The sequence below is a fragment of the Megalops cyprinoides genome, chromosome 13 (assembly GCF_013368585.1).
Source record: "Megalops cyprinoides isolate fMegCyp1 chromosome 13, fMegCyp1.pri, whole genome shotgun sequence".
In the NCBI taxonomy this organism is placed as follows: domain Eukaryota; kingdom Metazoa; phylum Chordata; class Actinopteri; order Elopiformes; family Megalopidae; genus Megalops; species Megalops cyprinoides.
In genome coordinates this window covers 31,920,493-31,937,513 of record NC_050595.1, presented here as the reverse complement: position 1 = coordinate 31,937,513, position 17,021 = coordinate 31,920,493, and the positions used below count along the sequence as shown (strand labels likewise).

The window sequence follows — 17,021 nt, the reverse complement described above, 5'->3', positions numbered from 1 at the left end:
TTTCCTGTTTAGTGAGGTGTCTGCATTTGCAGAGTGTTAACTCCTTTGTTAGGATTTCCACCCCATCTTGAAGAATCTGCAGAGCAGAATGTGCACATTGTTCTGATAATTGTTGCCTTTGTTACTCATTCCTTTATATGCACAAGCAAACAAATTTAGAAGACTTTTTTTCAGATGGAAATTTTGACATGGCTATGTAGGAACAATTTGATGGACAATTGAGAGCAGTAGAATGCTTGAGGATAAATGGAAAACAACAGCAGAAAATGGTAGGTTTACATGAGGTACAGTTTTAAAGATGACATGGATCTGGGTGGTTTATCTTTGAAGAGTAATTCAGTTACGTATGCTGTTTTCCTTTAAGTAACAGTGGTGCTTGACCCTGTGCTCCAACCCTAAAAATCCTCTTTTGGCAAAGTGGCAAGGGAAAAAAAACTGGGTTTTCTGGAACGTACAAAATTGGATTAGTTTAGTGACTCCAATCACTCATTTCACTTTGTCCCTGTTGACTTAGCAAATACCCCTAAGCTCACCCACAGAACCTACTCCAACAAGTGCAATTAATGTAAGCAGGCCACATTAACTCTGCGCTCACTCCTGCACAGTATCAAACTAGTTTATCACTATCCGTTGTGAGAGGGATTACTCTTCTCCTTGCATTTAAACCAGCCTCAGTTGGCACTGTGATGAAACTGGCTACCTGTTAAATTTCAAAGTGTAAGCACCAATCAGCATGAAGAATTCCACGATAATACCACTAAAGTTAAACCACCTGGATGAGTCCCTTCAGAAGCAGCCAGGTAACTGTAACTAGGGGTCAAATGTTACCTCCTAGGAGCCATCAGTAAAATATTGAGTCCAACATTCTGACTAAGATCCAGTTTTTGGTAATGGGCAAATGCAGGAGCTAGTTGTCCTCAGACTTTGTTGTCATCTCTTGAATCACAAAGCCGCCCCCCTACCACCCCCCTCCCCTGCTCTGACCTGCACCCGCCTCAGCACTTCGCAGGTTAACTGCACGCGGGGATCGGGTTACGGGCTTGCTGGCGATGGGCTTGAAGCCCTTGCTTTCAGCGGCTCCCCTCTCAGTGTGCGGCGGGCGCAGCAGGAGAGACAGCTGACTGAGCACACTGAGCACGCTGTAGCTGCGGCTCAGAGAGGGCTGAGACCAGACCTATGAAGCTCTCCGCCTATACCGTCCACTTCACCGCTTTCCCTTAAGCTCCGGGCGCCCACTCTGGCCAAGGAGCACCATGGCCCGTCGGCGCGCAGAGGTGAGGCGGAGGCAGGGAGGGTTAACGTAGAGCTCTGCTGGGGTGGCTTGTAATCTTTGGCACCTCAGTGTCCTTTCTCTGCTGTAACTTTCGTACTGTAGACATTTATGGAAGGCTTCCTTAAGTGCTTGAGGTGTGAGGTCTCTGGAGCATAGAGCCAAATGCCAAATGACTGCAGGTTTACAAAATACTGTATTTTGGGAATGTGTAATATTTTTATTCGCTGAAGCAACAGCAATTTCTCATGTATGCAGTCCGTCTTGCGTGTTTATTTTTTAACACAAGCATTTGCATTCGTTTTGAGTGATGTTTTGAGTCAATCAAGGCAGTGTTCTGTGTAAGGCCTTTTAGGAGAGTTGGATCTGTGCCTGGGGCTGATAAATTTCTCTTAATCTCTGTCTGTCATACTGCCAGAATGTCTGCTTCACTTCAGCTACCAGGCACACAATAACCACGTTCTGTGGCTGTTAGGAGGGCCAACGCAACAAAACGCATGAATATTTTAGTTTTAATTTGAATTAAGATTTTAAGGGTGTTTTTTTTCCTTTGAGGTTGAGTATTCCAGGGGTATATGTACAATTTAGAAAAATAGTAACTGTTTGTCCATTTCAGTTCTACTTGTCTTCTTGTTAATCCAGTTGTTTGTTGATGGCAGTTTGCAACTTTGCATGTAACAAGGGAAATGATTATTCTGTCAGAACCAATGGATTTGTGCAGAAACCCAACAATGCAAGTAGGCTTGTTTTAACTTGTGATTTTCCCGTGCCCTCTATAAAACCCAGTTAACAAAGCTGCCCAAGCTGTTGCACCATACAAAGCTCACTGACTCCCATATATCTCTCTGGTCATTACTCCCACGTTCAGGACTTAGGCTGTTTCGGGCCTCCAACCCTTAACTTCTGCCCTTGGGGTCCTGCAGTTGTACATCAAAACCAAACAATGTCCCCCTCAAGAAACCCACTTCCACATGTCAGTCTGTCAGGATTAATATAGCCCACAGTATTTATATGCCCACAAACCATCCAAACTCTATGGCTAGAAGGAAGCGCATGATATCATTCTTATGTCAGGCTGTTATCCTCCACTGATAGACAAGCTCTGTCAGACCGGAGGGTTTGTGCCTCCCTCCTCCCTTGGTTACAGACAGAGAGAGAGCAGCTCTAGGAGACAGGAATCCCCTCTCTGGTCCCTGGTGTGAACTCACTGCTGCTTCTGTTAATTATTCAGAAGTGGGAGGCTCCCCATTGCTCATGGGGCTCCCACTGTCAACTCCACTTCACATCGAGAACAAAGAAGGAGCTTACCAGAGTCCAGAGACGCTCAGAGCTCAGCAAGGGACACGCAGAGCCAGTAGAAAAGGGGTTTTATCTCAACGATGCAGAGGAAGCTGCTATGCATGTGATGACAGGAAACTTACTCATAGTAAATGCATGTGGATGTGCTGTTGTTATTTCTGAGATAATTTCATGATATCATTTTCTACGGGATAATTTTGTGAATCAGGATTCTTTTAAATATGCTCTGTCATATGACACTGCTGTATTATGTTGTACTGCTGCATGTTGCAGAGTTGCATAGTAGAGCCTTGCTTTAAAGCCCCATAGATGCTGTTTGGGCTGGCCTCAGTGGTTAGGTCAGGGAGAGCTCAGGAGATGCATCAGAAATCACTGTAAAAAAACACGCCCTTTTCTCCTCATGTACAGTATGTGGAGTAGCACCCCTCAGGCGCCCTCTCCCCCTCTTCCTCCTCGGGTGTGGTGAAAAAGCAGATTGTTTGATGGGATCTGTGGAGTGCTGTTTTATCAGTGCAATCTGGTGGGCAAGGAAACAGGAGAGGCACTTGGAATAGTGAGAACAGCCAAAGCTGCCAAGACAGCCCCCCCACATCACCCCCCACCCTTAACTTATGACAGTCCAAGTTGGCATGCTCCTTTGTCAGGACAATCTATCCCCGTACTCTCTCCCACTCTTCCTTGTTCCTCATTTGCCACACCAGCTGAGCCCTTTACTGTTCCTGGGCTCCTGTGGGAACCAGTCTTTCTCCTTCCACCTGATTGGCTAGCGTGGTTAATCCCCATGTAGAGGGTGCAGGTTTCTTATAGAAACATGTCCAAGGTTATTCACAGGACAGGGCTCCAGGACCTGGCTCCTCCACTGCTGTATGCCACAGGGTCAAACGTAAGCCAGGATGGAAGCCTTGGTGACAGGTTGAAGAGTGTGCCTCACAGGCTACCTAGGCAGGGCCTCCGTACCTGCGCTGTCAGAATGATGAGCGGTGCTCATTATTGCTCCTGAGCAGTGTGCAAAAGAGCCCTCGTTATGGTGGTTTCTCTCAGTTTGGCTGTGAATGATGAACTTCATACACGCTCTCTCAGAGTTGACTTTACACTTCTTACATGGCTAACATCAAAGAGGAGCTAGCCAGCAAGCTATATATCTTCCGACCCATCACATTAGCAGGGGCTGACTTTCAGTGATACAGTGCACAGAAGCCATTATTCATTGGGGGTTGTGTTGTTTCATTCATGGGGGTGTCTCTTGATGAACATGTGACTACATCAGGGACACAGAGATGTATCATTTTCAGCTCAGGCTGATATCAGTACATTTCAGTGGACATGTACCTATGCATGAAAAGATGATGTTCTCCTGTTGTGATGGTATCAGTAGTTGTCAATTCACATGGCAGGTGTTGAACATTTTACAGTAATTACAATAGGACAGTGTTTAGAGTTCTGATTAACACAAAGAAAGAGGCCAAGGCATAACCGCACTGACAGGCTGGGGGCTATGCCTGGAGCCAGTGTAGACAGTCTAATAATCGATATGCACACCCATCCACACACAGTAGAGGCTCTCAGTGATAGAGCCTCTGATTGACTTTCTCCCCTCAGACATCATGCCTTTGAAATCTAGGTCTACATCTGGTTATACAGTGACCAATAATGTCTTCACATTGCTTCTAGTTCATATGCTTGTACACATATGTAACACATATGCATATACATAATGATTTGCTTTGTAACATCTGTAGATAATGCCCTATGCTCTATGCAGTAACAGGACCTCTCATTTTTCATGTAGTTGTAATGCAGATGTTTGCCTTTGTATGAAGAGAACTCATTAAGCAGGAGGCATTTATAGTTGATTTCAAAAACATGTTGACATGATTAAACTGTGACGGCAATTGTGCATGGCGATGGTGTGACAGGCACAGCAGTGTTGGGGGTCTGTATGACAGACAGGCTGTTTGAGACAGGGGAAACGTACCTGCAGGGTTTTGGACGGCCATCCTGCTCACATGCTGGCCCCTCTTTCCTGCAGCTGGGATGACAGCAGCTCCGTCAGCAGCGGGATCAGTGACACCATCGACACCGATGACATCAACACCAGCTCCTCCATCAGCTCCTACGCCAACACACCCGCCACTGCCCGCAGGGGCGTAGACGGACAGGTGAGTCCGCAAGCACTTCAGACCTCTGCCAATGTGGAATTGGCCAATAGGCTGCAGGCAGAGGGACCTTAACCGCCATGCATGCTGGGATCTGAAAGGCCATGCAGCTGTAATAGTTACCACAGGGGTAACAAAGGAGACCAGGCTGTTCAGTTTGAAGCTGTTTGTAGGTTACACACAGTGTAGGGAGGACTGTCCTACTCATTCAGAATACAGACTCAGAGACTAAAAAGCATAGCGGATATCTGCTACCTTTGTAATGCTTTTATGATGATTTACATTCCACATTCAATTAAACCACATTTTGCCCTAATTCATTTTTTTATTATTATTCTGAATTATAATTAATATCATGTGTTCTTCAGCCTCTGAATTGAATGACAGTTGTTCGTGAATAAATGAACATGGCATGAACGCATCAGCTGCTCAGAGTTAAGCACAAAGAGCATTGCCATCATATTTAATCAGGGTCTGACTCACCACTAACTCTGGTTTCAGAGCAGTGGTCAGAGGACAGGGCTTTCTGCACTGGTTTGGTTTAATCTCTCCAGCTCTCTGGAGTAGTTTTGTGCTTTAGTGCTGATCATTCCCAGTCTAGCCACGCTCTGATAACAGCGCTGCACATGGGTTCCAACCACCAGCCGCATGTAATTCTCACAAAACTCCATATATGGAGCTCTCCTGCTGCCAGATCTTCAGCCGGGATGATAGCAGGTCAGTTTTTCAGAAGTCTCTATCGAGGGCATTTCTGTTTGTCATTAAGGCAGCCTCATTGATCTTCAGATTTGTAAACTGTCTCTGCCTAGAAGCAATGGATTTCTTTGTTCAGTGTTTTTTAATTGGGTTCAGTGTTTTTTAATTGGGCACCTTTTTCTGATTAAGATTTCTATTGCATTCCCCAACTGCCTTTGAAACAATGAGACAACTAGGAATTTCCCAGAGACATGAGGCCAAGTGGGAAGCAACATTAAATGATCTGGGTGAGATGTGTGCCTGCATATGGTAGCCAAATGTACCTGAGCTCCCTGTGTATCAGCACTGTTTCAAAGCCAGGGCGGAATCTCTCCTGCATGTCAGAATTCTTTTAGGCACTAATGTAGAATAACATAACAGGGCTTACCAGCTCTCACATTTTTGATATTCTGCAGCCCATCTGTGCACCTTGGTTTTTACTGGAACGATTCGGGTTAAGCGTTTAGCTCAGGGGTGTAGTTTGACTCAGACAGCCTGTGTTCATCTGGATTTCTGAAATTTTAGAAAAACAAAAAAAGAAATAAGAAGAAATAATACTTCACGGCAGCTGTCCTAACAGCCGTCCTGTCAGACACACTAATTATTAATCCTAAGTAATTGCTTCATAATTACATTAAATCAATGATGCAGGAATTCTGTCAAGAAACATAGGCTGAATAGCTGAAAAAAGTGGCACATTGTATTGTTACTGTAGAGAGGCTGCTTATTATGAGGTGACTTGGTCCTTAAAAAGCCATAGAAAAAGTCTCAATTCCAGTTAACTGCAGCAAGGATCTGTCTGCTACACTGTGCAGCTGGGTTCTCTTTTGGAAAACCAGCATTTTGAAATTGAGTGTTATCCAGTTGTGGAAGCCCACTATGGGATTATACCCAAGTGTCTCTGAATATTGCACCTAATTTTCCTCCACATTTTGACTATGTATGTGATGTGTAATCTTTACTGAGCAGTATCACGTATTTTTTAGTGCTGACTCACAGAGCCTCCTTTGTCAAAAATACCCTTCCCTCCACTTAGCGAATATGCAGGTTGTAGCAAACTCCAGCTTCACAAACTGAATTGAAAATGTAGTGTGGAACTTCAGGGGGTCAGCAGGTAGGCATTTGCCACCACAGATTTGCTTTTAATTCAGAGGTGAGGGTTGAGTAGGGCCTCACCCAGATTAGTGGCCCCCATCATCAGAGGTCACTCTGTGTTCTTTAATCTGCAGCAATAAAACAAGGCATTTCTGTTGATCGCAGAGGCAGAAAGTAAGCTGGTCCTTCTGCCTTTCACTTTGTGTACAAAGCAGTCGCTGGATAAGAGCGCTGTGTTGTGTGGTATTAGCTTGAGAAGTGATGATACCGAATGCAATGTGATGAAACTCAGAGCAAGCCGACTGCACCTGTGTTTGTGTCCCACAGCCCCAGACAGACGCTGAGAAGCACTCAACCGCGAATTACAGCCTTGCGTGGTCCAGCGACGAGGTCAAGCGGTCGGACGGGGGCTCCGACAGCGGCATCAGGATGGAGCCTGCCTCCAAATGGCGGCGCAACACCTCCGACATGTCGGATGAGTCGGACAAGAGCCCCTCAGGGTGCGCCAGCCCCGCTGTCTCCCAGACGGGCTCCTGGAGGCGCGGCATGACGGCGCAGGTGGGCGTTACCACTCCCCGCACCAAGACGCCAGCAGTGACAGTCTCCGCCTCCCTCAAGACCCATGGGACTGGTATGTACCTGGCCCTATGTCATGCCTCCCCCTGCCAGTGCCCCCCATGTTGCTCCTGTGCTGCTTTGAGCGTGACAGAGCACTCCAGATGGAATGTTAGAGAAAAAGTCAAAGACAGTGGGGTTTATCTGTAGGATCTAGTTACTGAACTACTAGATCAAGTTACTGCAGATGTTACTTGTCTGATGTTACTGTCTGAGCTGGACCAAGGTTCATACCTCGGCTGCAGTTGGAGCTGGAGAGAGCCCTGAGTTCAGACATGCTGGGAAAGTGTAATAGGGGCTTGATATTTATGCGAAAATTTCATTGGCAATACGGTGCATCGGTGTGGTCATGCCAACACAGCTTGTTTAAATTTGAATTTAACTGCGCTGTGATGTGGCACTGTTTAAATGATGTGGTGGCACAGGGTTAACGTGAGCTCTCTGTGTCGGTGCGCAGGTAAAACGGATGATGCCAAGGTGTCAGAGAAGGGGCGGCTCTCGCCGCGGTCCCACACCGTACAGCACTCCCCCTCGGACACAGGCCGCAGCAGTGGGGACGAGGCCAAAAAGCCCCCCTCCAGCACAGCGCGAACTCCCACCAACACCTTCGGCTTTAAAAAGCAGACGTGCGGGGTGACCCTGGTCACGGCCAGTGGAGCCACCATCACCAGTGGCTCAGCCACCCTGGGCAAGGTCCCCAAGTCTTTGGGCCTGGCAGGGGGCCGCCCAGCAGGTCGCAAGGCTGGCGTGGATGGCCAGCAGGCCCAGGATGACGGTTACCTGCCCCTGAGCGCCCGTGCGAACCTGCAGTACCGCAGCCTGCCGCGGCCCAGCCGAGCTGGCTCTGGAAGCACCACCACCCGCAATGGCAACCGCTCATCCACCAGTAGCATCGACTCCAACCTCAGTAGCAAGTCAGCAGGGCCGCCGGTGCCCAGAGCCCATGAGTTGGCTAAGGCGGTCAGTGGGGGTGTTGCTGCCCTCCCCACAGCCAATCAGACAGACCGGGAGAAGGGTGTGTGCTCAGAAACAGAGAGTGCAGCACCCTGCGGCTCCATCAAGGCCAGCCCCACATCCCAGAGCGGGGGAGGCTTCACGGCCCACAGTGGGAGGCAGCAGGGGAACAAGTACCCCGATGTGTCCTCCCCAACCCTGCGCAGGTAACTCCTCTCCCTTCGCCCACTCCTCACAGCCAGAAATACAGGCCACTGGAACACCTGCCAATCCAGGGTCACTCTGCATTTAGAGGGGTGTTCACAAACATACCTACAGACTGGAGGGGAATGGTGGTTATTCTTTCCTCCTCTGATTCTGTGGGATTAAAGGAGACAACTCCTTCACTTCAAAAGATTGTGGTCCTTTAGCACATTAGCCTCTGCATCCAGGGCTGATAGAGCCCCTTTCACCCTCTGACACTCTGACTCACACAGTTCCAAAACTACAGTAACAAATGAAGGGAAATAAACCTTTGCTGCTTCCCAGTATTGCAGTACTTGATGATTTATGTGTTGGTTACATTTGGCCAAATTGTTACGCGTTAAAAATGTGAGCAACAAATGACAGAATAATCCTGTATAAATGAAGTGCCTTTGCCAGAGGCAACATGGTTTAACCCTGACACGGGTCTACTTCAATGCAAAATCAAGATCACAAAGAAAGCATTACATGTCACACTGCCTGCATTCAAATTACATGGCAGTTGTGTCTGTACTCATGAACAATAGAAAATTAAAATTCATTTCTTTATGGTGCCTTCAGAATTTGAAGGTAGCTGTAGATTTTAAATGTGAAGTAGTCAGAGAGCAATGAAGCCCTTCTCAGCTGCTAATCTTGAGCTGCTTACAGAGTATGAACTGTAGCTGGATGGCAGGGTGTTTCCTGAAAATGACTCTTAGATGAAGGTAAAGCAGTTATTACCCTAAACACATCACACTCTCAGAGTTACTCTGAGGCAAATTTCCATTTTTAACCAAAAGGACAATAAAATTTAATCTTGAATCTTGACCTTGAATTTACAGAGTCATTGTTAGAAGGCTATGTTTTCTGAGACTGGCCTTACACAAAGTTCACATTGGTTTTTTAGAAGCTCAAAGTATGAGAGCTGCCTCTGTCATTAGAGCCCTGCTGGGTTTTCCCCATCCAGCGATATTACTTCAGAGGAATCTGAGTGGATGCAGACGAAAAGGCCAATGTTTTCATTAGCTCTGACTGCTGAATACAATTTGTTAGCCCTACCAATGGGTCTGCTTTTAGTCATTTCACAGGTCTGATGAAGTCATGAGAAAATAAACGAGCTATTTTCCCAGTAACACTTTTGATGTTATTATCAGTCTGTTTGCTTAAGATTTGGAGGGGTTTCTTTCTTAAAACAAGTTTAATTTTGGAACAGTGTAGAGTCTCACTGTGCACTTTCATTCCTAAAGAATGACAGAAAAGCAGGAGGTGTATCATGTTGTGGAAATGAGGAATTTAGCCAGTATTTAACATACACATCTGCTACAGAGCCTCAAACAAACGTTAGCATGAGCCACACAAGCTAAAGCTCATTCTAGGGTTTTGGTTACAGTGACAGTGAGCCTCATAATTTTCTTATGCTCCAGTGATCCTTGCATTGCATTTCTGAGTTTATGATCCCCTTTCTCCCTCTGTTATCTATGCCTGTGTATAGGGGCTGTGCTGAAGTGATGATGTTTATTATGTGTGAAACTATTATCTCTTCTTAGTGTTATCTTTATATTACTGGTGCATAAACTGGTGTCTCCTTCTGCTCCTGCTTAAGGTTGTTTGGAGGCAAGCCTGGGAAGCAGGCGCCGGTCACCACAGCAGAGAACATGAAGAACTCCACCGTCATCTCCAACCCCCATGCCACCATGGGCCAGCAGGGGGTGTTAGACTCATCCTCGGGTGGTGCGGCGCCAAGCAGTGGTGGGAGCAGTCCGCTGTACGGCACACGGGTGGGTGGGCCGGGTGGGGCGGGTGAGCCAGCCCACTCTTCACTGGCCTCCAGCCCTGGCTCAGCCTATTCCGCCCCCTCCAGTAGCCTGACCTGGGGCACCACGCTCAGCAGCTACTCAGCCCCCAGCAGGGACGGTCTGAGCCACCCATCTGTCAGCAGCCTGCACACAAGCTGTGAGTCCATCGACGTGTCGCTGGGCAGCGGCGGGCTGGGGCTCCACGGCAACAGCAAGGAGGACGCCCTGTCTGCTGTGGTCCGCACCGGCCTGTCCGACAGGTGAGACAAACTAGCATTTCACTGTTTCGGTGTGTCAGTGTCAGTAATTACTGAACCAAATGCCTAAAATCAACTCAACTCAAGTTTGTTCAATACAGGCAATGACAACAAAGATCATTGGTATATTTATATACAGTATGTTTGAGGACTTCTTCATACTGAGCCAGTGTGAACACAGTTAGCTAAGATCAACGCTCTGAAAGTCACTCTGAAAGACACTCTGCTGTCATTGTATTGTATCCTGTTTCTAGTTTCCTACAACATCATGCCATTTGCCTAAGACGTTTTATTAGAGATACAAATAGAAGCTATGGCGATTTTTTCGGTTAGAGCATTCCAGTGCTTCTGGTACCCGTGAAGGCGTTTGGGTGCCGACAGCTGGATCCCTCTTGTGGAATGATCTCTGAATTCTCCATACCCTGTTCCTCATTTACTAATCCTCTCTCTGTTGTATTTACCCCTACCCTTTAGCCCCTTGTCTTCCCCGTCTGCTAGTCCTAAATTCAGCCGAAATACTTTACCCCGGAAACAGGACAGGTAAAGGTGTCTGTGTTGTGATGGGTGTGCCGTGCCTGCTGCCACTGTAACAAAACCCATGGCTTCTGTGTGTCCGGTGTGAAGTGATGTGTTGAGCTGGCATCAATATAGTTCTGTATACCATGTGTCTGTGTGGTGCCAACTGCAGGTGCATTTGATATTACAGCCAAGACTCAAGGTTCTTTCAGATGATGAATTTCCTAAACCAAAGTATAGCAATAGGGTTAATTTTTTAAAAAGTAATAAGCTTTTCTTTCAATGGCCTGGTCGAATACTTCCATTTTGCATTAGCTGAAGTGTTACTGATTAAAATGGAGGGAGTCTGATAGTTTAGCCACAGCTGTGGAGAGCACAGCTGTTTGCTTTTCCCAGACATCAGCAGCCTTACATCAGAAGATGTCCTGTCTAAACATTCTTGTAGAAAACCTACCATTTTTCCCACCACAGTCAAATATGTACTACAGGCTGCATTGTCCTTAGTGCTGCATGAATTCCACCCTCCCGCAAGCTTTTTTTGGCTGTCCTGAAAGTACCAGCACCTCCACATCATCACCCCAACCTTCACACCTGCTCCTGCTCCTGCACCTGTGTCCACAAGGAGACAGAAACCTCACAGACAATGCCCCTTGTCAGTTACCTTTTCACTGGGCCAGATGCTGTTGAGACCCTAGTGTGCTCAGATAGCACTGGCTTCCCCATGGCCCATGAAGGCTTTGCTAGTTGTCATCCTGTCACCAGCTTCTCATTGTTTCAGAAGAGGAGCTCCCACACCCCACACCTCAACCCTAACTGTGAACACTCAGTCAGAAGGGTGACCAAACTTTGCAGTGAAAAAATGGGTCTTCCCTTCACTCCACAGTGATCTGCCAGTAGACACATGCTGCAGCCTAGATCTTAGCTGTTAGTCACCAAGTACAAATGATTTTTGTGTGAATCACCTCTCAACTTTGACAAGTCTCTTAAGAGTCAAATGCTGGAAATGATAAATAATACTCTTGACAAAGGAGAAAAGGATTTAAAAGGTTTCTTGGGAATTCAGTCAAATTGTTGACTCACCCACTAATTACTTGCCGTAAAGGTAGCTTTACTTATAGATCCCTTTAAGGGTGAGGTAAGGATGCAACCTTCTTTGAGCAAATGGGCACCTGTTTTTTGATTGGCAGGTAAGATTTCATTAGACCACTAGTCTTCACAGGAATCTGTTGCTCAGAATGCTAGATGGAACAACACAGCCCTTTTACTGTGTGTGTGTACACGCACATACACACAGTCCCTTGCAAATGTATTCTGAATACAAATGATACATTGAAATTTTGTTCTGTGTGATGTTTTAAAGACTTTAGAACTGAATTATTTTAAGGTGATATTGGGTTTATGTTACAAAATACAAAAGAAAAATTAAAAAATGAAATGTATAGCCCTTTTACCTAGTTCTTGCCTTCATATTGTCTGATGTTTAAATATATATATTATTGCACATGAATACAGTAATACTTGGTGTGCCAGTCTGTTAGTATTCCATCCCAATCCCTGGCCCTTGCCTATGTGCTCCTACATTCCTTTGCCCCTCTCCTGAAGTCTCTGTTTGACGCCCCATGCAGAGCCCTGTACCTTCATAGAAATACCCTGCCCAAGAGGGGACTCAGGTACTTGCGCCTCTGGCTGCACCCTAGTGCCTGAGGCGTGCTGTGTCTTCCCTGTGTGTGTCTGGGATCCCGTCTCTCCCCACTCCCACACGTGCACTTTGCCTTGTGTGAGCTGTTTCTTTCTCTGCACTTTGCCAGTGTGTTTGCTACTTTGACGCATGTGGGGTTACAGTCACAGTGAAGAATGTTAGTATAGTTTTAGTCATTCATGTGCATTTGTTTTGGTACTGCTGCTCTAGATACGTGCACTTGTGTTTTTTCTTTAGCTTTTTTGTTTTTTTATGTGGTCCTTTGTGGTAGGACTTTTTACACCGCTTTAAATTTCCCCTGGGTGTCGTTAATTGCAAAATGACCACAGATCAGGTTGATCAGGGTTATGGGATTGCATGTGGAAAGGAGCACCGCAGTGTGTCACTCCTGCAGAAGCCCTCATGCCTGTGGACTGAGCAGTAGAGTTTGACCCTGATCCTCTGTCATTGGGAGTGTGCATCGTGTTGCAGTGCTGAGAGACAGACTGCTTAAACCATGAAAAAATAAACATTGAGGTCAAGAGGCCAGTGCAGCAGTCACCTGCGCTGACCTTATTCGTGTGGGCAGAGTCTGTTTTCACACACACAGACACTCTCCTCACTGACTGCACTGTGCTTGCTGAATTGGATAAAATAATAACCTATTACACACAGAAGCTGCAGATGGTTTTTAGTCTTGTCATATTTGGTTTGTTACTTTTGTGTTAATGCTGTGGAATGTAAGTGTGGACAAGTGAGTTTTTTTTTTCTGTTGTTGCTGCACTTCTGCCCAAGCTCTGTGTCTGCATGGCCCTCGCTCTTTTCCCCAGGTGTAACTGCAGTCACAGCCAATCAGCATGGCGTCCAAATGGACTGTACCCACCACCAGTGCATGCAGTCGCTTACTGGCTCCTGCTGTCTCTGCAGGTACGCTCCCTCTTCCCAGCTGCGCAGTCACGAGGAGGCCAGGGATTGGCTGCGCTCCCACTCCGCAGGGGGCCTGCAGGACTCTGCCAGCAACTCACCCTTCTCCCCCGGGTCCAGCCTCACCTCACCCTGCGGGACCCGCTTCAACTTTGGTCAGCTCTGTAAGTCCCACTACACTCCGCCCATGCCCCTCTTGGCCGGCACCACCAGCAGTATGGATCTGCAAGAATAGGCCATTATTGCAGTGTTCAGCCGTGACCACCCAAAATGCATTGCTCAGATCAGCATCTTACTGCATGTTAACAGGCATTATGCAACAGCTGTGACTGGACTGGTGGATCACATTAATGGTGTCCACACCATCCTGTGGTGAAACAGAGGTTCTGGGGTTAGCTGCTCACTCACTTGGCCAGTCAGGAAATCTGTCAAACAGACTCATTACAACAAGAAATTGCTGTTTTCTTTTATATCATTGTCCATATAAGGTATCTTAAGAAATATAGATTAAATAACTGATATTTCACTCCATACAGTAGTTGAGGAGTACATGTGATGATAATGGCACTTTGTATGTAGTTATATAAAATGCACATCCTTTGTGTCTTATGGAATCACACATTTAGTTACAGGATAAATGGGATTGGATATGAGACTGATAACTAGGTAGAATTAAGTCAGTCACATAGCATAATGATCATTCTCCTCACTTTATTCATGCCATTGTTCCAGTTGGGTGGGGTCTGATGCTTTTGTTAATTACTTTGTTGCCATTTTTTATATTTATAAGTAGTTGGTCATTACTTTACTTGATAATGATGTATTCATTTATATTCGTGTTTGTGAACGTCATTTCCAGGATATTGCTGAGGCATTTTAGTAATGAGCGGGCAGAGTCGACCCGGTGGCTGAGCTGAGTGTGGATGCTATCTGTTCCTTCTGACCCATGTCGTGTGTCCTAGCAGCCAGCCCTACCACAGCTGCACAGATCAACCTGGCCAGCCTGCGTGCCAACAGCATGTCCAATCAAGAAGCTCCCTACGACCCCTACACTGAGTCCCGCCTCCGCAACTCCTCCATGTCCCTAGACGAGAAGTCCCGGACCATGAGCCGGTCTGGCTCCTTTAAGGATGGCTTTGAAGAAGGTGAGCTTAAAAAATCACTTACAGCCTCGCAATACACTTTCCTATGGACTCTGGTATGTCCAAGAATGTTTTTGAGAGGACTGAGCCCAGAATGCATTTTGGGGTCAGTACTAGTTTCTGTTTTTGTTCCAAAACAGAAAAACGAGAAACTCAAACATGCAAGATGGTCTCCAGGATAAGATATACAATAAGCATACAAATGGCCACAGTTTGTTTAACCAAAGGGTTAAGTCTATGTGAATGAAAATTAAGTTCACCCATTGCTTCAGAGTTTTGATGCATAATCTGTTTCTGTTCCAATGTGGGAGTGAGGACAGCTCTGAAGAGAGCCTTTGTTATTTTTAAGGAGTGCTCTCAGAGATTACTTTGGTTTGGTAATTAACTACAAATTCTTGGCTGGGGAGATCTGTGATTCAGCGCTCATCTCCAGACACCCTCGTTTGCCAGCTCCCTAACTGATGTAGGTGTCCTTGGCAGTTGGAGGTGTTGATTTCGGCGTGTCTGAGCGCGAGGGAGACAAGCGGGCGAGCTGTACTGTTCAGTCTTGCAGCAAGACGCATAGGCACTCCTAAATTCACAGCACTCCAGCCAGAGAGGGCTGCTTTCAGCTCGTGCCCCAGTGCCAGGTCTAGAGCCAGGAAACCTTTTATTTCATGTCACCCAAGTTTAATTCATTACTAGATGTGGGATTAAAGTCTAAAAGCAGGAAGAATCCAGTATTTGTTCACTTCATAGATTCAGTGACCAAATTGTCTTTTATAATGATGGAATATTGTTTGTCCATCTTTTTCACTGTACTTCACAGACTAGTAGCTAGCTAGTAGCTAACAGAGTCTGCCCTCATTATGTTGACTTCTGTCTGTTTGATCTCAAAGATGAGTATACATGTACCTTTCTATTCAAGAACAGATGTGAAGTTGTAGATGTGAAGTCTAACACAAACTGTTTGAAATATACAGGTTTTTCTGGGTCTGTTGAGTAAGATTGGGGGTGTCTTAGTCATTAGAGCCAAATGTTGAATATTTTCAGCTCATGTCTCCTCAAAAGCTTGGAGCTTGACAGCACTCTGACATTGTCTCTGCCTCGGCACCAAAGTGTAGCAGCCCCAATGAAAGAGTGTCATTGTACTCCAAACAGTCAGAAGACTGAGGAGGAGGGCATGAACCCAGTGATACTGAAACAGTGTAACACCCTGAAGGCAGGCTGCATACAGCTGTTAAAGACTCCAGAAATTCAGCCTTTCCTATCTCTCACCCTATATGGCCATGTTATCGCCTTACCATTTGTCAAACCTTATTTTTTCCCAGCGTTTTTCCCAGAGGTTTGAAAACAATATGATTACTGGGTTATTAAAGACAATTGCCATGAAAGTCAGTCAGCTTGATGACACTGAGAGCATGCAGTGCCAAAAACCTTCCAAATTGTTTTTCAGGAATGAAGATTACATTTTTCGGTACTGCTAGATATAGTAATGCCAAATCAATGTTTTGTTATGATTTTACCTATTAGTACTATTATTGTGAGAATTATGGCACCACCTGACTTCAAACCATAGTTATCATGTGCTTTCCTATGCTACTGTGGAAGCTATCTGACCTTCTTAAAGTGCGTTAAATACCTATCATATTTTGAGCAAGCTTTGTCAGTATTTAAAAAAAAATGATCATCTCATGGAAATGTCTATATGCCACTCCTCTGAGCTAAATGCTGAGAGCAGATTGTTGCTCTGTAACGGTGAATGCTAATGGTGAGATCAGCAGGGCATGCAGGCGGTGGCTCTCGTTATTACCTATAGCCCTCAGATTTGGCAGCTCAGCCACCTGTCAATACACAACCCTGCATTGTCCTGAAGTGTGTCACTCATCATGCATTTGCATTTTGATATATGAAGACAGTCATTACCATTACCGTTAGCACTGGCAGAGTTTTACAGTCTTGTATTTAATTGTAGTGTGTGGAACAATTACGGCTCCAAAGGCATGAATATTTTCTGTACAGAGATGAAGTCGAGTTGGGGCAAGTGAGAGTGTCCCTGCACAGTCAGAGGCGTACGTCAGTGCAGAGGCAGTGATGATGTACACCACACCCTACAGCTCAGGCTCAGAGACTCCTAGTACAGCGACTTGTTAATACGTGCAATTCAAAAATGTCCTATAGTATGAGTCACTCAGGTCACAAACACTGTGAGCTTTTCTGTGAAAAAAATCGCCCATTTACTGCTGTGCTTTAAGGGGGCACTGTACTGGTAAATACATCACCTGTTTTTATTCCTGTATTTCCCTTCCAGTTCATGGTTCTTCACTATCTCTGGTGTCCAGTACCTCTTCCATCTACTCAACGGTGAGTTTAAAGCAATAAC

General features: G+C 45.9%; 1 protein-coding gene across 1 annotated transcript in view; it reads left to right on the top strand.

The window, feature by feature from the left end:
* Positions 1–17,021, top strand: part of LOC118787672 (neuron navigator 2-like) — a 96,338-nt gene that overhangs the window by 57,600 nt on the left and 21,717 nt on the right. The window contains exons 12-20 of the mRNA XM_036543237.1: positions 4,599–4,728; positions 6,883–7,186; positions 7,628–8,330; positions 9,950–10,402; positions 10,874–10,939; positions 12,541–12,585; positions 13,521–13,681; positions 14,483–14,662; positions 16,950–17,002. Of these exons, the coding sequence (XP_036399130.1) occupies positions 4,599–4,728; positions 6,883–7,186; positions 7,628–8,330; positions 9,950–10,402; positions 10,874–10,939; positions 12,541–12,585; positions 13,521–13,681; positions 14,483–14,662; positions 16,950–17,002 (2,095 nt within the window). The remainder of the gene's footprint in view (positions 1–4,598; positions 4,729–6,882; positions 7,187–7,627; positions 8,331–9,949; positions 10,403–10,873; positions 10,940–12,540; positions 12,586–13,520; positions 13,682–14,482; positions 14,663–16,949; positions 17,003–17,021) is intronic.